This window comes from Pelecanus crispus, chromosome 13 (genome assembly GCF_030463565.1).
Source record: "Pelecanus crispus isolate bPelCri1 chromosome 13, bPelCri1.pri, whole genome shotgun sequence".
In the NCBI taxonomy this organism is placed as follows: domain Eukaryota; kingdom Metazoa; phylum Chordata; class Aves; order Pelecaniformes; family Pelecanidae; genus Pelecanus; species Pelecanus crispus.
This window is the reverse complement of record NC_134655.1, coordinates 8,615,348-8,641,953: the sequence shown is the minus strand read 5'-3', so window position 1 is coordinate 8,641,953 and position 26,606 is coordinate 8,615,348. Positions and strand designations below refer to the sequence as shown.

General features: G+C 37.2%; 1 protein-coding gene across 1 annotated transcript; it reads right to left on the bottom strand.

The window, feature by feature from the left end:
• Nucleotides 1-26,606, bottom strand: RADX (RPA1 related single stranded DNA binding protein, X-linked). Its single transcript, XM_075720447.1, has 15 exons — nucleotides 26,039-26,606; nucleotides 25,112-25,254; nucleotides 22,542-22,734; nucleotides 19,182-19,290; nucleotides 18,937-19,028; nucleotides 18,719-18,841; nucleotides 17,428-17,535; nucleotides 15,639-15,806; nucleotides 14,911-15,071; nucleotides 14,201-14,412; nucleotides 12,966-13,034; nucleotides 7,601-7,680; nucleotides 3,275-3,568; nucleotides 1,767-1,949; nucleotides 1-859 (listed from the first exon to the last, which is right to left on the bottom strand). Exons 1-15 carry the CDS (start codon nucleotides 26,604-26,606, stop codon nucleotides 714-716), a joined length of 2,649 nt encoding a protein of 882 aa, XP_075576562.1. The 3' UTR covers nucleotides 1-713.

The following is a 26,606-nucleotide window of genomic DNA, read 5'->3' as shown; positions in this document are numbered from 1 at the left end:
ACCCTTTGGGTGCCAAACTCACTACCCAACGCTGTATATACAAAAGCAGACAAATAAAAACACAGCAGCTGACCATGCTCAGGTAAAAAAGAACTGGAAGTGGCTTCTTGGATCACTGAGTCCAGTCACCGGTACTAAAGACACCATGATATTTAATCCCTTTCACAAACACAGTAAGCTTCAAGCCTGAAGAGCAGTTAGGCTGACCCCAGTACCTCCCACTAAAAGATCACTATAGAACATAACAGCTCTAATCCTAAAAATTATTCTAATTTCCAGCCTAAATTTACATCACAGCCAGTTAATTCTTTTGCAGACATTGCCTTTAATATTGGGAAAGCCTGCCTCTCTTCTCAGTTCTCACCGTGATATATACATTTCCTGTGTATGTAGGTGCACAGGCAGAGAAAGATGACAATGATACTTATACTCCTTGGTATCCTATCAAAAGATAAGCTCACTGTATTGCCTATTCATACTTCTTGAACATAAGTGACCAAGACATTGTAATCTGTTCAAGACTGCCAAAAATAAAGGCAACAATCGTCCTTCTCACTTACATGGATGACCATTACAATTGCTCTAAGAATTGTAATTTTATGTTCATGTCTGCTAGTTCTACAAAAGTGCAATGTGTAGAGGGTGTATTCAAGTTCCAGCAATTTTATTTCCCTCCTTTTAAACAATATAAATTTGAAAAATAAGTTATTAAATTACACTGGATCTAGAACATCAGGTTCCACTGTCTTGTAGATTTTGCTCAGAAAGACTTCCACCTTATCATCACCCAAGTGACAGATGTCCAAGATGCAGACAACATGTTTGCCATCTAGATCCATCGCCGCTTTTACAATTTCGTCTAGAAGTTAAGAAAAGGTGTTTTAATATACATACAATAAAAAGGTATACTGAATCGACATTGTTCTGCGTGCAATAATGTGTATATGTTCAACCTTCTTTCAGTGAAAAACCTCACTCTAACTATTAAATGCTGGCTTACTGGGATTTTCGGTTTTTTTGGTAGAATTTTATTAGCAAATTCAATCACTAGAAATGGCAGCACCAGAACTTAGATATGGAAAAGCTGAAATATGCATTACTTAACCATTAGTGATTCTCTGATTTCATAGTACTATTCAAGGAAAAGTAAAGATGTATTTAAGTAAAATCAAATCTGTCTATATAAACATGCAGGAAAACATGATGCTTATACAGCACTTTGCAGTATGATACACATTAATAGTGTTCACCACATTTGTGAGGTGCCAGTAATTAGAAGCATAATCTGAAGGAAAATAATTCAATAGCAGGCAAATACTTCAGTTTATAGGCACTGTAGGTTGCGTTAAAGCAGCTGTTCAAAGTGACATCAGTGAAACGGGCTGACTGATTGATGGTTATTCCACTCTGTGTCAAAGCAGATCACGCCAAATACTCACATGCTCAGCCACACGTACCGACTTCTATGTCAGTATAATTTTGCATCAAAAAATAAATGCAAATGCTATCTAGGTCACTTAGGAGGCTGTGGTTTGGATATTAAAATACTATCTTCAGAGTATGAGAACAGCTTCAGTAAAAACTGCCTTGAAAGTTCAGTATTGCATCTATTTACTAAAGGTGGTCACACAGAATTCACATATCTTACACTGGAAAGGGGAACAATGTCTGACCTACAACAGAGACTTCTATAGAGGATTAACTCTTGCATTGAAAGATAAACCAAGAAACGATAAATGAGTAACATCAGTGAAAGCCAGTCTCACTTGAAAGTGGAAACATGTCATGAAGCCTTCCATTGCTAGCAGCCTTCTGCTGACATGCAGAGATGCAACTCATACAAGACAGTAATGTATCATTTTGAATGTCTTCTAGTTGAAATAAGTGGGGATCTTCAGGACAAAACAGTGGCAGAAATGCAACATCTATTGCCACATCATGGTTTACACCTGTTGAAAAAAAAAAATATTTAAGTTAGCAGAAACCTTCATCTTCAGCCCATTAGCAACTTCATGCACCATTTCTTCTTTTTATTTAAAGACCAAACTATGCAGGCTGAACACTGATTTTTATTTACTTGCTCTTTGTCCATTAATTAATAACTGACATCTAAAAATACATTTCAATATATCTATGTATATGTATTTATACATAAGCACATTCAAATTGATATGATGCTATAACGTACTATGATTTAAGGCTAACAATGCTGTTAGCTCAGAAAATATTAAACCAACATTGGAAGCCATTTCACACTCATTTTTAACTTTATCGCTGCTACAAGGGCAGAGAAATTAATTTTACAACCAGTGTATCTATGCAGCATGCGGTGCAGTACTTGTGCTACCTTCATCTTGAATATTATATTGTAAGTCCCAGGATTCTAATGACTGTAAATATGCAAACGCCTTCTCTGCAAATCTCCTTTAGCAAATAATGGAAACTTTTAAATTATGGGAACTTAACATGAGCATTGTTAAGCTAGGCAATTTCCTTCTCCTTTTGATGGGAAAACAAAATCAAACAGATTAATGTCCCACAGTAATGCTAACAAACAGATACACATCATGCATATTTATATTTTAACAAATAAAGATCAATCAACTGATGCTTTGTGCTAACCAGAAGCAGCAGAGAGCAGTTGATGAGCAGGGCTAAAATACAGCCCTTAGTTTCCTAGTGTGGAAGAAAGGCACTTCAGGAGCAACAGTACTCAAAAAACAACTCAGTGAGAATAAAGCTCAGAAGAAGCATTTATAGTTGTCCTTTTCCCTTTAAGAACACTAACTTGTTTCTGATTAATACCCCTCTGGCAGGAAAGTCAGCTGACAATCAAGTGCAATTGAATAATTTACCTGATTATGTCAGACTGGCTGAACTAGTGAATGGGACCTACCTCTAATTGTAATAATCGATAGCTTAAGGACTACACACATTCTTCAAATGATACACATAAACCTATACACAAAATTGCAATTATATGAAAAGTGATATTAGAAACAAGATGTTCAGTCATTTCATTTAAAGGTATTCTTAATGAGAATTACAGCTTTCCAGTACAAAATTATCCTAAATCATGACTCTAACAAAAATCTACAACGTCAATCATTTTTTTAAACTTCAAGAAATACTCAAAATCAACTAATTGATTTAGAGAAATCCATTCAGTTTCTGACAAACCTTCAAGCCATTCTTAATTTAACGCAGCAAAGAGCTAAGATCTTATACTGCTCTTGTTTAACCTTTTTTAGAAGCCAAGCTACCAAATACTTACCCAGAACTGTCACTTCATAATACCCAAGGCCACTAGCACTTTTAAACTCATTGATATCTTTATCTGTTCTGGTTCCTTTTGGCTGGTGCACTGCTGCATGAAGGTTGTACTGTTGCATAAGTAACTCTTTGTGCACATAATCAAATTTACGTGGGATGCTTTCTGGGAAAATTGTGCTGTGATGCAAATATTTCATTAACTTGTCTTTCACTTGTGCCCACAGGTCACTCTGCCATGAATCACAAGGTCTTCCAGTCTCTTCAGTTTCAGGTATATCGCTCATTCCTTCTTGGTCTATTATAAACACAGGAAATACTTAGTTGCTTATATGCTCATAGAATCATATCACTTCTCTGCTAGATAAGAAATATTTTCATTAAAACACTTCAATTATGAAGACATGGCAGAATGTTCAAAACATACAAAACAATGAATTAAGCTAGGGTTGAAACATGAGTAAACTGGTAACCTTAGAGGCTAGACTTGCAGTGAAAAGACTTATTTCACCACATGAAGAGCGTCATTGTGGCTTGTTTTTGGAGAGCACATAACTTGTTTAATGAACAGCCAGAAATCATGAAAACAAGTTTAAAACGGGCACAAGTGAAGGTGAACTTTTCCATCCCTTGCACAATAACTATATGCTTACATTGAAGACTATGCTAACATTTAAAATTTCTTGCTATACAGTCAATGATAGCTCCATTCTTCTTTCCTATTACACGTAACTTGAGGATTGTTAATGGTAAAAGCTTATATAACCATCACTTCCAATTTTGAAGGCAAGTGTTAAACCCCACCTTCTGAGCTTACCAGAAAGCTCATTTCAAAATATTCCCAGTATAGCCTTGTATCTCCTCCACCTCCCGTGAAACAGCTTCTCATCAAGTAGCCTTCTGAACTGGGTATATTATCCACCCCAACATTTCTCTATGAACATATGCTTTTTTACTTCACTTCTTTTTAGTGTCATAATTGCTATGATGGAGCATCAGGATGTTCAAAAATGAAGAAACCAGAACATACACAGACAAACTTGATGCAACATATGCAAGAACATTCAACAAGGGAAATAAGAGTCTTGCTGCATTGAATTAGACAACAAAGGACAAGGAGTTTAAAGAAAATTGGCACTAATAGTAAAAGTGTGTTCTGGATTGCATAAAGCAGTCTGCAGTATTTTTCACACAGAACTGGAATAAGGTAAGGGGCACATGAAAGCTGCTACACAAAGAAACATTTTTTCTCACTATTTTACTTGGAGAATTACAGAATTCTCTACAAGCATGAAGACTTAATGCTATACATTAGGCAAATAAAGTACAAAACAGTTTCAGAATATAAGTAGTGGGATAAAAAAAACCCCTTTCTCTTTCTAAAACTTCAATCGTGACTTTACTTTTCTCCCTCAACATATCATTGGTGCTGTAATTTGTGTGTCCTACTTGTACACTCATTATTAACTTTGCATAAACAGATGTGTAATTAGGACAGCACAGTAGAAATAGCCACGACTGGTATTTAAACAATAAGATGTTGAAATCTTTAACAATATGACTGCACTTTAGAAAAAAAATAAAGCAAATGTTTGAACTCCTCTAGCTACAGAGAGCCTCTTGGCGGCAAAGACTACTTTCTTCTTTAAACCAATCAAAAATATGAAGATAGCTATGGTGAACATTTAAACACACAATTTCCTACAAAAAGCAATTGAGATGAACCCTATTTTGAGTTCAGTTAGCAGAAGGGCTTTTTTTTTTTTTTTTTTTTTAAATCTGCTGTATAATTACAGTATACAGCAGATGCTTTTTTCTTGTAAAAAATCAGAAGTTAATTTGGTCATCAGCCTACACTGTTACTATAAAGTTTCTTTCTTGCAAACACTTTTGTTAGTAAATCTGAGTCAGTGCATTTCTGCTTTACAGTTACGTTTCATGTTATTTTACAGCACAGACTGCAATCTTTTACTCCTCCTTTGTACCTCTTGCAAAAAATAGTATCTGCAGTAAATGAAATTCCAGTGAGTGAACCTTATCCCAGTACTGCTCCTCCCCCAAGATATTTCAACATTTTAAAAATACACTTTAATAATTTATTTTATTTTGGATATCTCTATCAGCTCTTTTTGTACATCTACCCAATGACTATTCAAAAAGTGTTACTTCGATGCAGGCTGCTACAATATGGAGCTACTAAGAGACAGAAATGTCAGCACCCCTAATACATAGTTATAAAGGGAGGGGAGGAAAATTTCACGTTCCCATAAATAGCTTCTGAAGGCAGCTAAGAGCAGTCTCCCTTGCTGGTATTAAAAAAAAAGCTCTACCTGGGACCACGGTAACATCACTATGAAGCTTAAAGTAACACCTTTCCATTTTCTGTGGTACCTATGACCTGCATATCAGTAAATGGAAAAATAGGTATATGATACATAAGTAGCTGATATACAATCTCAGAATACTGAAAAAAAAAAAGCTATCTTCAAAATCTGAAGGAATGCAGCACAGAAAAGTGTTCATTTCGATACATGTACCATAATTAGTAGGCTTGTTAAGCAAAATACAAACATGATTTTATTCAGATAAAACTAGCATCAGCTAAATAATTAGTATTTTATTTAAGACTAATAATATTGCCAGTAGGACTGACATTATGTGAGAAAACTATGTGCATATATTTAGCAGCTACATTTACTAATATATTCATATAATTATTGCATACTCACATTAGATGAGAGACTGATTCATTTATTTTGGACTACACTCAAAATATCAGCCAACTGAAGGTTAAATAGGGTTTCACATGCAGTGAGGAAATATCAATGTAAATGATATTTTAAGAATAAAAATATCTAAATATATCTGTATTTTAGATACAAATATCTAAATAAAAGTATCTAAATCTAAGTATCTAATGCAAGATTTCTTCACTACAGTTAAAAAATGAGGCATGTATTTCACTGTACATCTTCACATCCTTTTTTTTTTTGAAAACCAACCCTTTAAACCAACTCCTTGAAACCACATACATGCATTCATTTTATGAGATCTACACAATATCCCAGCAATTCTACAGAGAGTAACAGCATAGCACAATAAACACTACAGCTGTCAAAATAATTTCTGGTGAACACACTCAATTTGATTTCTCATTTTTAAAAGCAACAAGAAATTTCACCAAAGACTAACCACCAATAAATTAATTAATTATCAAATTGTTTATGGATATATTTTCTTACTTTTGAACAACAGATCTCTACACAGTACCTGAACCTGCTCGTTCTCTGGAATAAAACTTCACTTTAAACAGTTACTTCCAATTTGAAAGTTTCCTCATGATTTCAGTCTCTTAATATATTAAACATTTGGGAAAATTCACTGTAACTTCTATGGCTTTAAAGCAGCACAATGGAGTAGGTCATTATCAATAGGCTACAAAGAAAACCTATCGAGGTCATTACTAAATTAAGATGAACTGCTGCCTTGCAAAAATAAAAGGATGGACAACATTAAACATAATATAGCTATACATAGAAGTAAATTGGCAGATGTTAATGTTGGGACAGATGCTAGTAGTAGACGAACTTTTAGATAAAATTATATGACTCAGAGCACATTCAGTCAGCTCTGGAAAGAGGAAAACATGTCAAAATATTTGTGTGAAATAAAACACAGACCAAGCTGCACATAATGACAACTGACAAATTAGACTTCTTCCTTCATCCAAAAATAGATATCAAGACGCTAACTGCATGGAACATGAGTTTATTTTTCAATTTCAGAGGAAGAAAGAAAAAAGTTATAATATTAACTTAGAAAAATCCCTAAACCAAACATCATTCTTATCACTGGCTTGTATGTTTCATCCATTTCCTCCCACATCTTCTATTTGCCTTTTTAATTAGGTACTCACATAGCTTTGGGGCTACCTTCACGGAGAGGGACAATTTTATCACATGCAGATCACTATAGCAAGAAAACTGCCAACAAAAAATGTGAGGTCTTACGCTACTAACTGCTTCTGAGTTACAAAACTAACTTAAAACTTGTATAAAGCAACACTGAGAATTTATTCCCCATACTGGGAAACAGACCAACACTGTCCTTCCAGCCATCCTTTAGAACACATCAGGGACACGACCAAGCAGAATGACATTAACAAGACATTGCTACAGTAGCTTCCTAGAGGTTGATGCAGCCAGATGTACAGAAGAGCTGTCTTGACAAACAAGGGTTATAAGGACATCTTTGTTGCCTGCTTTGGACCTGAAGAGAAGACGTAGGCTTAAACCTCCTAAGGTTAATGTAACAACTATTTGCAACATACCTGTGCAGTACTGTAAACTGTCTGATACAGCCTGTCCATTTTTATCTTGCACAGAATCTTCACGTTGAAATTCATCCAAGCTATAAAAAGAAAGTTATAGTATATATATATTTAAAACCTATTTAACCTGAAACACCATGCAGCAAAACTTCAAACCTTGACAGATTTCTAGTGATAAATGATACAAGCTTGAATGAGTGAGCAGTAGTACCTGGCTTCATATCACAACACTTATAACAGCTTGACATAATGAGACTTACTATGCTCAGTAAATCAGTTTTGAAGAGCTTAGGACAAGAACTGCTGTGTTTCTTCGCTTTATGAAGTAGATTGGAAAGTATTTTACACTCAAAAAACAGTGTTTGTTGCCCTCTACTGGACACCTACTGGAAATAGCATGCGTGACACTAAAAGCTGAACATCACAGACAGCCAACAGGTTTATGATTCGATTCTAAAAAACGGTTGCACAGCATGCTGCTGCACTTTCATATCAGCACCCTTCAGCAGTCAAAAACAAAGCATGAACAGAGCCGCATCATCACTCCAGAATCCAACATGACAGAGAAATTCCAAATATATTTTTTCCTTTGGACATACTACCCTGTTGTAACAATCAGTTCACTCAAGCAAACTGGATTTTTGTTATACTTTCGTTTTTAAGCACAACATTTTTAATTAACGGTAAGCAACTATTCTCTAACAATCTCTAATCAATTACCTAGGATATTATGCAGGAGAAAAATGTAACAGATACTCTGCTGCCACAAGATGGTAAAATAAGCTCTTAGGCCCATTTATTCCTTTCTTCTTTGTTCCATTCCTCTTATTATAAACTCACCATGATGTCTGAATAAACTTAGGAAAAAGACTATCTTGATTATCTTGCATCACAAACAACTGAGATATGTCTGGCAAGACTTTGGCAAGGTACCATTAAAATTCCAGACTACCAAAGCAGTTACTAATAAAATATTGTAACTACAAATACACAGGGACAATAGACAGACAGTGAAAAAGGAATCAAAGACGAGCATGCTGTGTAGTGGGACATTCTGTATTTCGGTCATAAGGATTTACAGGTCTTTTTCAATTTTTCCCATTTAATACTAGGATATATCTTGAAAATTTCATGTCAACGTTTCATAGCAAATGGAAAATACCTAAAATCTAGTGAAAAGATAAAAGGAAATACATTGTGGTTTTTGAGTATGAAAGTACATTTTATGAAATGCACCATCATCATGGTGTGGGCTAAGTACTGGAGCGACCTTCTTGTGACCTCCACCTCTAGGCACAAAAGGATCCTTTCAGGTTTCAGCCACCTAATTTTGTAAACAAAAAAAGCTGCCACGTAAAGATCTTTAAAACAGCACGACCCTAATTGCTTCCTACCACCCACCCAAGCTTCTGAGCAGAGTTGTGTTGAAAATGTTGGTAAATGAAAACTTTTATGTGTTTCTATGTGACTTTGTAGTCCAAAGTATTTTTCAAATTTTGAGGTCCAGGGCAACCTCTGAAAGATACATGCAAGATGCCAGATCTAAGTTTATGCAATGGCATTTTTATGTTTTCTGATGAAAGGTAGCAGGAAAGTTTGCCTCTTTCTAAAATGATAATTCAGTAATTACATTGTGCTTTCTATGGTATTATGTCTAGATAAAAGAATGTTTCCATGAAAGTAGTATCTTATAAAGAATTAATTCCTTTTACAAGAACCATCATGGAAAGTAATTACTGTGTATGCGTAACAATAAATTAAACATTTACATAACAGCTCTGTTAATACACTTTCAAGCCATTAGAATACATTTTCAAAAGTATTAACAAAAGTAGTCTAATTAAAAATTAATGCCCACAAAACTAATTTTCACTGTCCAGACTCGGACTTCTCCACAAGAGGCATGACAACCTAGCACAATGTTAGGAAAAGCTTGCTCAGAAATCAACATGTCAAGTTAGATACTGCCAGCTTCCCTCTTCATTAAAGCAGAGGATTAAACCAAGTCATGCTGCTGACAAGTTGTTATTATGGAAATGGTTTCTTTTTCTTTTAAAATTGTCTAGTTTTGGAGGTGAATAGGCTCTGATTTACAGCTAGTAGAGCCTCTGAAAAATATGAAAATAACTTGTCACAATTTTTCCCCAACTTCTTTCACAGATCTGTACCGGGATGATTTCTCCTACCTGCCCGACATGCTATTCCTTACAGGACTGCTTTGTGCTGGATGTGTGTACAGCGTAACTGGAGCGAGGCTCGTAAGGGAAACCTACTTGTCTATACACACAGTTTATATGTTTCTTTGCCAGCCAGTATGTCTGCAAGCCACCTGATATAACTCATACTCTTCCATTTACTGCACTATGCTGTGGCTGTTGTATACCGAAACACCCACCTTCCTATTTTGCACATGACAGCTTTATGAGAACTTGTGCCGTGCCAAATTTGCTATTCCCAGTCTGCATTCTGCAGACTCCCCTTTTCACAGATGCCCACTTGCAAAAAAGCTTTTATTCAGTATTTCCAGATGCACTGGTATTCACCTTTTCAGTCATTTTACTGTAAAGTATTGTCAACGAAAGTAACATTAATCAAAATAGGTGGCAGATGACTACTTTCAGAAAATATTGGGAAAATAAGCATGTCTTATGCTTCACACCTATTTCCTAAGCACTAGGACTAAATGGGATAAAAAAATTGAGAAAGAAAACAGTTACAACTTGTAGCTATGCCCAAATGATGCAAGGGATTAAAGTGCCTCAAAACAACAAAACAAAACACCCCAATCACTGATATAACTGGTAAAAGTCTTATTTTATAGACTGGTTTGAAATCAACTTGACTCAGCTGTCATGACACCATTATTGTATATGCATCTACCATGGTAAGTGACAGAGAAACCAAACAGCCTCCTACAATAATTTGACAAGTCTACACAAATTGATTGTCGATATCTACCAATTCCTCCCTGTGAAAAAGTGGTCTGAAGGAAATGTCAAATTCTGGGAAACTTTCAGTCATTCAAACCTCAAGCAGAATTTCCCCATATTATAGAATACCCATCCCTTAGCTCTCATCAGAGGGAAGGGAAAAAGGAGAAAAGGGTCTAAGTTACATATAGATTTAGAAGTGAAACTGCAAGGATAGAAGCATACAAAAAAGTTACTTTTAAGCAGTGTGGAGGGTAAGCATGTAGTGCACCAGCAACTCCATGGTAACTGCAGTGCTAAACTTACAAAAGATTAAAATGTTAAGAAAACTACTGTGTTGTTTTTCACTTCCACATAAAAATAAGCCTTTCTGAAATTCCTGACCATTCCCTGTTCACAATAAACTATCAATTAAGCCATTTTGGGGTATATTAAATGCTTAAAAGTATATTTATGTTGAATGTCTGTACTAGCAAGGATATAAATATCAACAATAATATCAAATTAACCAGTTTCCTCTTACCTTGTCCTTTCTGAAACCCTTAATAATCAGGTAAGTTACCTCAGAAATGTATGAACTGAGGCTGTCAATAAAAAGCCTTAAAATAAGCTTCTACTGTTTAAAACCAAAAAAACTTAAAAAACGCAACCACATGCTGAAAAACTACACAAAATATTTGATGCAAAATAATCTAAGCTAGAATACGTACTTCAAAATATATCTTTACTGTTGTTATTTCATCAACGTATTAAAACACTTCAATGAGAGCTGACATTCTGCTACTTCTAAGCAACAGAATAGAAAACAATGCAATTTTAAGGTATGTCAGGCTGACTTTCTATTTTTCTTCTGCAGTTTGGAGAATTCAGCACAACTTCATAGTTAATTACAGAAATACACAAGTTACCTTTTAATTATATAGAGTGAAACAGCTTTCCATAATCCAACACAGACTTTCTCCTCCTTTAGTTGGGGTTCTAGCACTAATGGCATAGAGTGGACACACAGGTAGCGAGGAGAGTAGCAGATTGAGAAAAGCAGAGAAGAAAGTAAACATGCCTTAACTTTTTGCTTCACTTTTAAGAAATGGGGAGAAAACATTCTTCCCACCCTCCACCCCCAAGAAAAAATGGAACATTTCTCAGCAAGCGAAAGAAAACAGGATTCCTCACATTCCAAAAAACTCCTGATTTTCCTATGGATTTGTGCCACAAGTCCCTGCAAACTCCTGCACCACCTGCAGAGACGTGACCTTAAAGCCAGTTGTCACGCTTTTAATGAACGGGCCGCAGAGCCAGGCAACCATTTCCCCTAGAAAATGCAGTATCTACCAAGAGGACCAGAGGAAATAACAGACATTTGGGCTCAGAAGAGTCTCATTTATCCCACAGAAAAAGCTATTGCAAATCAGCTTCCAAGAGATGTTTCTCAAGACAACAGGTATGTTTGTAGGGCAGTAATACTGGCAGAACGGTCAACAACTTATGATCAACTCTATCATTACTATTGTTGCTATAGCCCTAGCACCATGATTCTTTGTTTTAGCGGGGAGGGAAGAGGTGCTAAAAGTAAACTAAAGCAGGATCTGAGGGGTATACGTACTCATGACAGAAGCCCAAATCACCACTGCCAGAAAAACCAAACAGCTGACATTACTGACACCAAAGAGTTCAAACATTCAAGCTACCCAAGCTGTGTTTGGAACAAATGACAAGAATTTAAGGCCCTTAAACAAAATGCACAAAGGAAAGTAGCTTTTTACCCCAGACTAGCAAATAACAACACTCATTCAGTTTTCTTAATAATTTCCCATTTGTAGTTATCTCATTAGGTTCCAGACTTGTCAGGGCTCTGGATTTGAAATTCCTACCTGGATTTTTTTTTAAAAAAGAAATCCTTCTCTGGATCCAAACTGAGTTCAATGAAGACTGAGTGTCAGGTAGTGGAAGGAGCCAAGTGGCTTCTCAGGGACAACTATACTTACACCTCTGTAGTACCACAGATGATGTATAGCTCAACCACCACCAGCAAATCCATTAATGCTATTACATTGTTCACTCTGCTTGCTAATCATGCATCCCTCCCTCCTACCTTTGACTTTCCTACTTAAACGGTAATCTCTCTGAAACAAAGACTACATATATTACTCTGCTTACCACGATGGACCCCTGTTACTATAGATTCTCTAAGTAGCACTAGTAACAGTATAAAAATATGTTCAATAACATACTCAAAATTATGTTTCTGAATAAAATAATCCAATGTATTTAAACTAGAATCAGTGCAAAGGAAGCGAATAGAAAATATTAAACTCTACCCTGATCTGTTATTTCATTTCACTTCCATACAGATTCTTGACCTGTAAAAGTTTCACTTCAAATATCTTTGTTTCATCATTGCAATTATTTAACATAGTTAACTTCACATGACTTACCCAAATTTTCTTCTTGCAGACCGTGTGAAATAGGGGTAAGATGATACAGGAATAACAGATGCACTCCCCCTTAAAGTAGGAAATTCACCATTATTTTACAGTATTTAGTTAAATGGAAATACACAAACCAAAGAAGATGCATGTTTTTCTTTCAGGCAGAACAAACCTAAGACACTCAAATGCTGGAATTTTCCTTATGGAATGGAAATCCACTAACACTGTGGATACAGTGTTACTGTAACACTGCCAAGACAGAACTTCTATTCAGCAGGGTTTTCTTAGTCTTAAGTTTTCATTCACTCCTACTTATATTTCATCTTATTTTCCCTCAAAATACTTTGAATGCCCACCCTCTTCCCACATCATGACTTTGGATGTGAAAAGTCAAGATGAAAAATATACCCTTTACAGCATGAGAAATCCACTAAAAAAAAAAAAAAAAAAAAAGACATGATGAGCTAGATTTTTGCAACATTAAACCTGTCAATGTATTCACCAGGCTCTTAATACTAAGTATGGGTACATTAGATTTTGCACAAACATTGCAACAAAGGGCAATCTTATACAAGATTATTCTTGAACCTAAAATAGTTCTATCAGGCAAATTATTTTGTCTTAATCCGTTTCCTTATATCAGACTAATATCCTTTGTCTATGTCTGACTAGATGCAATACAATTTCATGAAATCCCATCACAAGCAGAACCATAGCGCTACAAGTTATTTCAAGCCTTTAGGTTAGCACATGACCACCATCTACTTGCCCTTCTGACAGCAAGTTACAGCTACATGCAGTACATGCCATTAACCAGAAAGAAAAATATAAGTATGTTTGAAATTAAGGAACAGGTATACCAGATCCTGATTCTACATTTTCAATGAAGAAATCTTATTTCCCCACACCACTGTAACTGTTGGTTGTTCCATGACTGTCACTAAACTATATATGGTTCAACTATTAACTACTTCTATTTCAAATCTGTGAGATTAACAACAAAGTAGCATAAATATTAATCAGAAGAGAGCATTGCAAACCAGACACCTGCTTTAATCAATCCTTCATTAGCCTGAAGAGTTACAACCGTCATCACCTGATTCTAGGAAAAGTACCTAACTACCTTTTAAACTACATATGCTTTTAAAGCTTTCTTAGATATCTCCTACGGCCTGGGCTTTGAACCAGTTTCCGTAAACACTTTTTAGAAGATCCACTACATATTTATGAGGAGAGCTTACTGTTCTGCATCTGTATTTAATCTGCACGGTATCTTTCTCTTGACTGAACTCTTTTTTGACAGTAGAGCTTGGCGCTGATGTTGTTCCCCAGGAGTGCAATGTGGCCCCAGAAAAGACTTAACTTCTTTATTTTGAAGGTTGGTGTTTTTTCCCTTGTGAACACAGTCTTCTTTGGACATAGGAGAACTTTCAAGAGACTGAGAAGTATCTTTCTGCAACAACAGTTAATTGTTTAAGAGTTTCAAAGCACTCAAAGCTATTGCTTCCAACTCAAAAACCTGCAAGTTTTAAAGTAACTTTTAAAGGAACAGAACAATTTAGCCTACCTTCTGCAATTCACGTTATATCTAGCAGAAATTATTTTCTAATCACATTAGTAAGATAAATTCTGTCTAGAAAGTGACAGTGAGCATGTTGCAGTAGTTGCTTCTCCCACATTCAAATTTACATTAGGTTATCCAGTCAGTCAAACTAGTAACTTCAGTCATGTAGTTTTACGGTGGACTGTCATAACACTTTCAGAAAAGCACTGAATAATTGCTATTTAAAAAGTTCTAAACTATGACTTTCAAAAATTTTGCTCTCAAAATAGCAAATGAAGTTAATAAAGAAACAATGTAATTAGGTTCTGAACTCAAATGCAAAATTCTCCATTCTAGTTATGATCATAGTTGCTGAAGTGCTATAGCATTAATTCTCAAACACTGTACCTGAGCAAGTTCTGCTCCTGAGGCTTCTTCAGCTGCGTTGCTACAGCTGATGTATCTTATGGCACTAATTATTCCCTGAACAGCAATCCGCTTGTGTTCTCTGTAATGCAAATCTTCAATCTCTTTCCCCGTTTCACCTATGGCTTTCAAAACCGATTCGACTGCAAAAAAGAAAATTCCAGAAACAACTTTTAAAGAAATACAATATCAAACTGTCTGGACACAAGACTGAAAAGTAAAGATAATTTGGTATTAAATATTAAATTATTTTAAAATTACATTTTTGAAGAATTTTAAATATTTTTGTTGTTCACATCACATGGAAAAAAATTTAATCAATAAATCTTTTTAGCTCACAAGCATCTTTTAGTATGCATTACAAGATATCACAATTTCTGTTTCAGGTGAAATTTCTAACTCGCTGTATTCTTCAGTATAACTGTCTTTAATTCTGATTTAGCAGAACATTCAGAGTAAAACTTCTGGGCAGATCTGTAGCTCATGTAAGCTGCTACAGTTCTCCTGCAGCTAATGGTGCCATGATACTTTCTGTAAGATGAGGATTTAACCTGTGATACATTGAGTCATGAAAGGGAGTTTTTCTAAATGACATTACAACCTCGTGTAATTGCCAATAGTAACTGTGTTGCTTTTTAACTGATGCTTCAAATGCTTGGAGTAAGACTGAACAAGGCTACAAATCTTAAAGATATTTGATGGTATGATACCTTTATTGTTTTTGCAATACTTCAAAAAGTTATTTGGAGGTCGTGGAAAAGGATAATAGCCACCAATGACAGTTTTCTTCATTTGATCAGCTTCGCTTTGTGTTTTAGTCCACTGAATGAAGTTTTTCACTTTGGTATCCTTGGTGTATGGCTGGCCCTTGTGCCACCCTTTTAAAACAAAAATAATCAGGTATCAAAACCAAAGCAGGTTACTGTCATCCGTTCTCATCTTGAAGCTATCCTGAACACTACGTAGAAAAAGCAAATTAAGAAAAACTGGACTAGAGAATACAAAAGACACCTTTCCACTAGTCGACAGTGTTTTATGAAATGAGTGTCTTGAATTCCTTGACTAACACTTGCATTTGGCACTGAAAGTTAAACAAATGTTAAGTAATAGAAAGAAATAAAGCAACTAGCAAAAATGCTACTAGAATACTTTCTCACAGGAACATACAAAACAATCAAGTGATCAGAAATTGTTTTATTAGCAGGAAAGAGCAGCTAAATCATCTTCACAGGGTTCAGCAAAGGTTGTTACTGACAGATAACTGGCAAGGTATGTATTCATTGTTGGCTGGTTTAAAACCAAGATATGGACTAACACCAATTTTATCAAATAAATTGTAATCTGACCAGGTCTACATCTAAACTGTGAACTGAAACAGATCTTATCCAATAGTTTGCAATCTCCAGCTGTAGCTCTCATTTACGACCCAAACAGACATAAAATGAACTAAAGCTAGGGTGGGGGAAAGCCTAAATATTTAACTAGAAAATTAAGCACAAAATATACTGAAGGAAAGCAAAGGGAAAAAACAACCTCTCAAACCCTTCATTTAGGAGTAAATTAAATCATTAGAAACCTCTTCACAAAAAGGCTACCTTGCTTTGCTAGTCCAATTAAGCACCAAACACCCTACCCAGCTTGTCAGGCAAGACCATGTGTATAGAACTGACTATGTTCAGGTACCTTTTTAGCACATATTTTTATTTATTCCTACTTGTCAGTGGAAAGATTCAGACTGGGTGACTGATACGTTAGGATCACTGAAGAAATGAGCTGGATAAACCAACACAGGAAAGATACACCTATTGCATCTTAAACTCCCTTGCAATTAGGCCAGTACATCACTCACCTGCAACACTGCTATAATCTGCCTCCTGATTCAAGAGCAAATATAATATGAACAGCTGTGCCTGGTCCTGCCTGTGACATGCTGACTGGTGGTATCTAGTGTACAGTATCACAGGGCCATAAAGAGTATTGTAACTGCAGATGGGACTATTCAAACAAGACTATCTAGAAGGAATGCTCCTTCAGGGCAGCCCAGCACTAAATCACTTCCCAGACCACATGGTCTGCATAAAGCCCTGCACGTTGGGAAAGATGAAGCGTAACAGCTCTCCAAATAGTTGGTGAAAAAGATTAGCTAAGATAAATTTAGAACAACTATACCCATATTTTTTTTTGTTTTGTAATAAGGAAATCTGTAAGCCAGAAAAGCTCCAAGTGATTTTTGAAGTTTATAAGGAAGCGGTTATCTGCATTGCTACACTATCAAAGGATTAAAACAGTCTGAAAGAATTAGTAAACATACTCAGGTACTTTTCATAAGATACACCCATTAATGCTTCACAAGAATGCAATGGTATTTCATTATTAACTCAAAGTAATTTCTGACAAGGAAACTAATACTATGCACTGATTATTTCATTGTAAAACAAAAATACCCTTTCCAAACAAATAAGATGAGAACTATATAAAACTAAAACGAGTTCAGGTTACCTGTAATGAATATTTGACTTTCATTTGAAGTCGTAAGGTAAATTGTGCTGGAAGGATTCTCAGTGAGGTCCCGTACCACTCTCATCTGTGTACACACCAAATATGTCACTGGAGAAAAAAAAAATCGTTTGTTTTTTTTTTCCTGGTATTTCATTGATTTTAGAATGTCAAGACTGACATTTAGTGCTCTAAACAAGACATTTTAGTTTTTGACCCTACAAATGCTTCAGCATGTACTGAGCCGCCATTATAAATTACAATATGGAGATGTAATTAAATTTTCAATTTAGTAACCGTGCAAGGAAATTTCAGCATACGTATTAGGACTAAAACATGAAATACTTGATCAGGTAGGATATCAATGAAACAAATAGTAAAAATATGAAAATTAGATGGCTGTGTTTCTTAAGGAGAAAAAGCATAAAATCATGGAAGGCACAAGAAATCTGACATTACACTGCAAAACTTCTAAATAGAGTACAAACTCATTCTTTTGTTAATATTTCAGTTAAACACTAGAATGTCATTCTTTGCCATTTCCCCAGCACGCTCAAGATGAATGCAGCCATAACCTTAACAGGGCTGTGCAGCTGGTCCCGCATCGTATGATATTAAAAATGCCATCATATGATAGAAAAAATGCATGTGACACCAACCAGTCTTAATGGAAGGATGACTGCTTGGAGGAGAAGAGAAAGAAGGCAAGAAGAAATATTTAAAGCTCTTCTAAAATCCTTCATTAAGGACTCTCCAGTTTGAAATTTATTGTTCTTAGCTCACATGCAATAACTAACACAGATGGGTGATATTGCTGTTTGGCCAAAAAATATTTATTCAAAGAAATGAAGCTTTTCCACTTTCACCTCTTCCGTCTTCCAATCCTCTTAAATTATTCCTGTCTATAAAAAAAAAAAATACTTATTTACAGGACAAAAGGAGTAATAGATTTGACCAGCTGCCACCTTTATTTGCCTCTGATGCAAGAGATGTTGCCCCAGGTGCTTCACTTAAGTTTCTGTTGAAATTGATGAGATCAGATGAGCCCCAGGCCCAGCTGCCCATCTATTTGCTTAGACTAACTGGCAGATTGCAATACCACAAGAGTTTCAAATACTTAAACTTTTTTTTTATTATTTTTAAATTTTAATTGCTGATCAGCTATTTTCTGTTTAAGGAGACAAACCAGGGCAATTTTTTATTCAGTGGCAATTATACTCAAAATTTGAAATTAGCAACCAACTAGAAAAACACTATAAATAATTGTTAATAAGTATTATAGAGAGATGAATACTTGGGTGAATATGCTCAAACACATCTGGCTGAGAAGTTGCAAATAATTCCAGTATGAATGGTTGGTCTGAGGTCCCATCAATGGCATGTGCCCAACGATAGAGCCAGAAGTCTTCACCATGTTCTATATAAACAAACATTAAGAAAAATGTATAAGCATTTATTCAGAAAGTTAAAACCGTTTGACAAACTCTGAAAGTCATATTTATAGAAAAAAACCTCTCTTTCTTGCTCGTTCAGCCCTTCCTACAAATGTCACAAGACCAATAACATCACAGGAATGATTGTTTGGCAAGTCATCCAGTTCTGACCTAAAACCAAAACAGAACAAAAACGTGGGTATTCATTAATAACAAAACATAAAGCTTTCTCAGAAACTTTTCAAAAAATGTTTCCAATTAACATTCACTGTAATGTAGTGAAATTTAAGTTCCAGCTTGACAACCAGCAGAACTCTATTTTACCTTGTGATAAACCGATATTTAACTTCAGGTAATCCCCACTCTGGCTTAACTGTTTCTTCTGGAATAATACTTATTTTAGTAGGAGGGTCTCGGACGTTAAGGCTGATTTCTGACAAAGGAAAAAAGTCAGTAACATTTAAGGCATGAATACAAATTAAAAAAAAAAAAATTAATACGCCCCCTCCCCGCCCCCAAGAAAACCCAACAGGGTAAAGTTTCTTAAATGCAGTATTCCAACTTTGTCTCACTGCTTGTGAAATTATTACTCAATTCCTCTGACTTTTATATTTTCATCAAAATAAAATAAGGACTTCGGGTACAGCATTCAACACTGCAGTTTTATAATCTGAGCAATGTTAAACTTTCCAATTCCCTACATGAGCTGATTAATTTGATCCAGCCAGATACTTTAAAAACTAGCAACAGAAACTAATACTACAATACTGATTAGATATGAAGTATTTTTTATGCTAGTTTCATTCTCAAATGTCAGTAAGATCTAAAATTGACTTGCAGGCAATGAAGTAAAACAGAAGACAGAACTATCAGATGAGAACTTCCACACCTGATACCAGTTCAGGTAATTATTATGATAGGAATACACCATGGCCATGGAAAAAAACAAAAGGTCTTCTCATGTCTATTCTATAGCACCTGAAAAATTTAATTCATTAAGCAGACTGCTTAGACGATGAATAGCAAACATGGTGGAGCACTGGGGGAAGCGGGGGGTTCTGCAACCACATAAAAAATACAGGAGGAATGGCTTCAGCATCTAGAATACACAAGGAGGTACTCTATTGTCTCTCTCATAACAAGACAAATCATGCTGGTACGAAAAAGATTCTGATGAAGTTTCTACAAGATACGTGGGTTTGGGTAAGGGGTTATTCAAATAATGCAGCCAGAAAAGTAATTAAATAGGTATAAATAATGTATACAATTGTTTATATAATTATATCTGGCCCCTCACCCTAGCGGTGCAACATTAAGAAGGTATTATGCTTTAAATCAGACCCTCTACTTAAGAATTTTCTTTTGCATGCTGCTTTCTAGAAACGTATTTGGAGGACAATCGTGGTTTTGCATATGGTGTTTTAGGATAGTATCTCAGAGAAAATTCCTGAAAACAATTGTTTTGCCATTTTGAGATTAGATGAAAGTCATATACTCAACTCAGGACTACACCCTCGGATGATTCAGTAGCTAAGGTCAGTCCAGGCTATTTGAAACAGCAGTTTTCATCAGTACCACATAAATTCAGTGATCTGTGAAATGCACACATTGCCTAGCAGTAGAATTTAAGGTGTTGGTACTAAGTATTTAAGCTCAAAAGGTTTTTGGTCCTGAAACAGCGCCTCTCAACATGTCATACAATGCTGTAGCTGCAAACAGAAACAAGCAACGCAAAACTCGCTTCACAGAAATCTAGGAATATGCCAGAAGCATACTGCCTTGCAAGAACTCTTAATTTGGAAAGCCCTATCCCTTGTGGCCTTGTTAACATTCCAGATATATTTTATGACATTTACAGGTGAATGGTTGTAAGGAAACACTGGAAAGTTGTGATTTGATGGAAATACAAATTGGAAATAGAGGATGAAAAAAGTAATTGTTACTTAAGCAATTCAGTGTAATTGATTGCTTTAATCAGCTAGCTGAAGAACTTTTGGAGCACTCGTGCATGATTAAAAAAAACTAAACTATTGTCCTGTATTGGGCATATACAGAGATATTTATATTAAAGCAGTAATTAGTAAGGCATTAAATTTCATTTCCTCTGGGGGAAGGGGAGGAATAAATGCACCAGGAGCTGCATAAAATCGATTTTATAACTGCTCCAGAATTTTTTCTGGATATTCTGTTCTCTTTAGACTCTCTTCTTACAAGATATATGGGGCATAAGATCCACCAGTGCATGGTATTATGTGCTTTGCAAGGTCATATCAAGACAAAATTCTGAGCTTTGTGCTGAGAAAAGAAGCAAGATACTGTACGTAAATTGATATGAACTGAAGATTAGTAATTTCTACAGTTTATCTGTGGTCTGAAAATACTGTGGTCTGGCACTTTACTATAGACTGACGTTTAATTCTTCCATTACACATATATTACCATTTACAGCCCATTGGCCTAATTTTCCATTTTGATCTCCTCATTAACATTTCTACCCCAATAACGCTTGCACAAATCAGTAGTGTAGTGTGAATGAAGCCATTAAAATGAAGCAATATTTGTTCATAGAGAAAGTCACCTCAGATGACATATTTTATTCTGTCCTCCCACAGAAAGGTTTTGTGGCAATTATAATTGTTTTCAGGGGTGGCTTGTGATCATCACCAGCTTCCCTCACAAACTTCCATTCCTGACTAAACATTTCTCTCTCCTGCCAACTCATCACAAACACTTCAGACATTAAGATCTGGCTTTAAGGCAAAGATACGTTAGGCAGAGAATACACTGCTTTTAGCAGTGGAAAATATTGTTTATTTTTGTGCACTGTAGCAACTGCATTAGGAAACTGTCATTGTTAGTAGGTTATACATACATCATCCTTCACTAACACGCGTATTTGCTTGTTTCAAAGAAGTATTTTGAATTTTCTGAATGTTGGCCGTCATTTTGTTCTGAGTATAAAAGCACAAAAGGGGAAAGAACTCATGTTCAGTAAAGTAGGAGAGAAGGAAAAAAAAAAAAAGTTGACCAAATCCAGTTTAAAAAGGCTATTATTGTTATATTGTAGCACTTGTATTTCTGTAGCATAGCTCCTTTGAATATCTGTCACACTAAACAACTGCAAGTAAGAAAACACTTTCTTGTAGCCAAGGAATATTCTTCATATATGCACTCCCATGGTGCTGCTGTTTCAGCACAGACAGCAGTCATCAATGCAACTTTTTATCCAGTGGAGCTTTGCAGATACTCTGGGCCTTGACCATATTCACTAAAATCTAAAGTCAGATCAGGTGACAACGTGCTTCAGTGACCTGGAAGAAGGTGCGAGCAGTGCACAAACAGTATCTGTATTATTAATCAGGAAGTAGAATCAGATTAAAATTCAGTACCAGAGGCCTGTCTTTATGACCCCAATACTTGAAATCAGGGATTAGATTTTTATTTATTTATTAGTAAATAAACGTTTTAACTAATTCTGGCAATAAACTTTGTAGACACGATCCTAATATACGCAGGGAACAATAAGAACTTGGATGCTAAGACACCTTTCAGAGCTAATGTTTAAGGATAAATACCTTATCAATTAGTCTCAGCAAGGGATCACTTTCTATTTCATTGCTATAAACAGCTACCTTTTTACAGCTACATTTCATTTAATCAAAACAGGTTTCTGCAATACTTAACCAATTGTAGCAAATCTCTTCATCTGTGAATCCCCTGGGGTTGGCTGTGTTTTAAATGGGTAACTGGTTTTGATAGCATACTGTTCAAGAAGAAGTACCGTGCCAACCTTCATACTGTTATACCATTCAGGACATAATGAATTCCACAAAACCATTGACATCATGCCTGAACCATCAGCAACTTCAAAGTAAGCCTAAAGAAAAAAAGAGACAAAATACATTCATCTTTTATTTATCAACATTCCGGTATGTATTTATTTTGAATAATGCACCAGCTACTTGACTCATGAACAATTTCTCTGATGATTACAAAAGGATACAGAGTATGTTCCAAAACTTGTATTGAATACTAGAGTTGAAGAAATCCCTAATTTTCACAAAAGAATTCTTCCACAACTACCCCAGCCCAAACTCTTTATCTTTCCACTGCTCAGTAATGCTAGGTAATGCCAGTTTCATGCTATCGTTTTTGGAGGAGGTTGGGGAAATACCATGCACAAGAAACAATACTGAAAAGATTCTTCTTTATCAGAGAGAATGCTGTATTTAGAGTAACATTTCAAAATATCCATGAAGGAAAACCATATTTTGGAAGTTGAGATTTTACAGGACCATTTGCTAAACATTCCTGATGAAACACAATACAAGTTTGATTTTCAAGGAAAAAAAAAAAAAAAAAAAAGCAGAAAACAATCTGCTTTGCAAACCACTATCTTTTCATTGAAGTTTTTTCACAACAAAGATATCTACCCTTTTTTTTTTTTTTTTTTTAAACTGGGTGAACTTTGACTCCATAACCGAGCAGATCACTGAGCAGTGAAAAAGAGTTTTAAACAGTCTTATAATGGTCTTAAAAGCTAGCAATCCATTGAAAAAAAAAATCTCAGCTCTATCAAAATGCTTCATTTTATCCATTCACCTGTCAGCCTCAAAGAATCATCTGCTTTTGTTCATGCTACCATCGACTCTCTTTAATATATCACCATTCTTGAACATATTAACACCTTATGTGTTTTTCCCCCTTGCTGCTTCTAAAACCTTCTTTTCCTTATTCCAAGTTCAATACAGAGATTATACAAATCAACACTTGTTAGTTCAATCTAATATTTCTAATCAGTCATCCTTGAAAGTAAACTATTATATCATAGAATCTTTTATTATGCCTTCGGGTTTTATCTAATAACAATAATTCAACACATAACACTATCTAAAGGAGGAATGCATAAAGCAAAAAGCATGTAAAACCTGTCTCCTTGACCTAAATCAGCTCTGGGTATTGATTCTACAACTAATACCAAGAAATGTGACTGATCAACTGCCATGAAAGTGAGGAGTATCATCCAGACTGTCTACTGAGAAGCACCTCCAATAAAAAGACCCAGATTTATCTTCATGTGTAAAGGGAATGGAAACTTGGAATAAGAGAACACCACAGCCTTTCATCAAGACGTTTCCTACCTCTCTCTCCCTATGGAAGAATTCATATGAGTTCTTTAAGCTCTTTGTAAAGTGTTGCCCTCCTGTACGGAGTCTGGCTGGGATGGAGTTTATTTTCTTTGTACCAGCCTGCATGGTGCCACGTTTTAGATCTGTGACTAAAATAGTGTTGGTAACACCAATGTTTTAGCTGTTGCTGAACATTGCTTGCAGTGTCAAGGTCTTTATTTCTCATTCTGCCACCCCAGCAAGTAAGCTAGGGATGGGCAAGAGGCTGGGAGGGGACACAGCCGAGAGAGCTCACCTGAACTGACCCTAGGGGATATTCCACGCCATGTAACATCATGCTCAGATATAAAATGGGCTGCTAGTCTTCTCAAAGTACCCACGGTTCAGAGACTGGCTGGGCATTGGTCTGCTGGTGAGAGGTGGTGAGCCTTTGCAACCCTAGTTTGGCCTTTTTTTCCCCACTTCCCTTTTCCCCTTCACTTCTTAAACTGCCTTTATCTCAACCCATGGGTTTTTCCTCGCTTTTGCTCTTCCAATGCTCTCCCTCACCCCTCTGGAGGGAGCAGTGCAGAGCAAACAATCAGCTGGTGAGTGCTTAGTTGCTGGCTGGGACCAACCCGCTACGCCTCCTGTCTTCACTTCCAAGAACCTCTACAGAAAAATATCACAAGTAAAACCTATTAGGAAAATCATTAGAGAATTTTACAGTAAAACAACCTATCTGGAAGTCACCAGGTGAGAGAATTAGGGAATAAAAGTTATTAAAATCTGTTTGCCTTTTTTTTTTTTTTTTTGCACAAGACAGACTAACTCCAACCTCCAAAGCATAGAGACCAGAAACATTTAAGCTGTTAAGCTACCGAAAACACCAAATATTTTTTTTTCTTCACAAAAAGCTCAACCGAACTATAGGAACTGAAACGCATCCACCAAAGTTTGTACATATGATCACTAAACTCACCATTTCCTACACTAAAGGGCTCAGCATTTTTGTAAAGGTAGCATTTTTAATACAAAGTAGCTACAACATAAATCTTAACTTTATGTGCTTACTATATGGGAATAACGATTTCCAAATATCCTACAGCTATTTGAGTGTTAACCTATGTATTTATCCCTCTTTACCTGATAAGGCATATCCAGTTTTTTCTCTGGTTTCCCGTAGTACCTTAGTCTAGATTTGTGCAGGACTCTCACAAGAAGTGGATGGAAGTGAACTCTGCTTCTCCAGGTCATTTCTAGCTGACCAAGAGAAGTCAGCTTGGAGACTAAGGTTAAAGAAAAAAAAAAAAAAAGACCAAAAAAGAGCATTCATGATTGAACATTTATGTTTTCAGGAGTACAGTGCGAAGGCCAAGGACGTCACATGTATTTTCTTAATGTTTCTCGCATTTAAAAAGGCTCATTTGCTGATACTATTGACCATGAAATCCTGTTCTGAGCCATCTGCACACAGCATAGTTTCGTTTTAATTGAAAGAGAGAGCGATGACACATTTAAAATGACACAGAAGTGTTGTCAGATGAGCAGAAGAGCTACTACAAGAGACACAGGTGTTAGCCTAGAAGGGCATCACTCTTGTGCAGAAGTCCCGCTTGCACCTCCCTCCTCACCAGGCTTCGTGGGCAGGCCTGAACCCCTCGGCACTGACCGCATTTTGGGTGGCAGCTTCCAGCCCAGTCCCACGGGCTAGCCAAGAGACTACTACTGGAACAGATGTTTTTGGCACCTCATAAGACTGGGTGCAAGCACCATAGCTCCCCATTGTCAGCCAAGCTTTCGTCAAGTTTAAAAACCCCTCTCAAAGCAAGACGAACGCGTGAACTGCGACGCGTACGGCACATCCGCATCGGCGCCCAACGCAACCGGGGGGTCGCTTCTGATCAGGGAGCCCGGCCCGGGCGCGGGAGCAAGGCGGGCAGCCGCGCCTGCTCGTCTCTGCGGGCGCCTTTGGGCGGCCGGGGCAGCGCAGGCCTCCCTAGGGCGCTCGGCTGCCCCGGGGCCGGTCTCCACCTACTCCCCCTCCTCTAAAGCCGCCTCCTCTCCGCTTACCGTCGACGTCCACCTGCGCCTGGGGCTTGTCTGCCACCCACACGTCTCCGTAGGGATCCTCGTTGTTCCACAGCGGGAGGTAGTGCTTCCTCTCCCCGCGGAGGGTGGGCGGGCGGTGGCGGGGCGGCTCGGCGGGGGGCCCGGCGCCCCCGACCCGCTCCAGCTCCTCCAGGCAGAGGAAGCCGTAGTTGAGGCGCTTCTCGTCGTACAGGTAGGAGCAGCGCGTGAGGCGCAGGCGCGCGCCGGCGCGCAGGTGCGCGCGCTGCACCAGGCCGTTGAGGCGCGGCGCCAGGTAGCAGCGCTCCTGGCACGCGCCGTCCGCCAGCGTCACGTCGTACCAGTACTGCGGGGCGGCGGCGGGCGGCGGCGGCGGCTCGGCCAGGTACCGCTCCACCGCCACCACCGTGACCGGGGGCGGCTCCGCGGGGGCCACGCTCAGCTGGGAGGAGCCCCGCACCTCCTCAAAGACCCTCTGGAGCCAGGAGGCCTCGCCGCTCGCCGCCGCCGGCCCCCGCCTCTCCTCGGCGGGGCGGGCGCTACCGCCGCGTCCCGGGGTAGGGTCCTGCAT

Excerpts from the sequence above, each read along its gene's own strand:
- RADX (XM_075720447.1), bottom strand. The coding sequence starts at position 26,606 with ATGCAGGACCCTACCCCGGGACGCGGCGGTAGCGCCCGCCCCGCCGAG. Across the intron at positions 13,035-14,200 it reads TTAAATACAGATGCAGAACA|GGGGAGTGCATCTGTTATTC; the intron begins GTAAGCTCTCCT and ends TCCTACTTTAAG. Across the intron at positions 3,569-7,600 it reads CAGTTTACAGTACTGCACAG|ACCAAGAAGGAATGAGCGAT; the intron begins GTATGTTGCAAA and ends TGTTTATAATAG.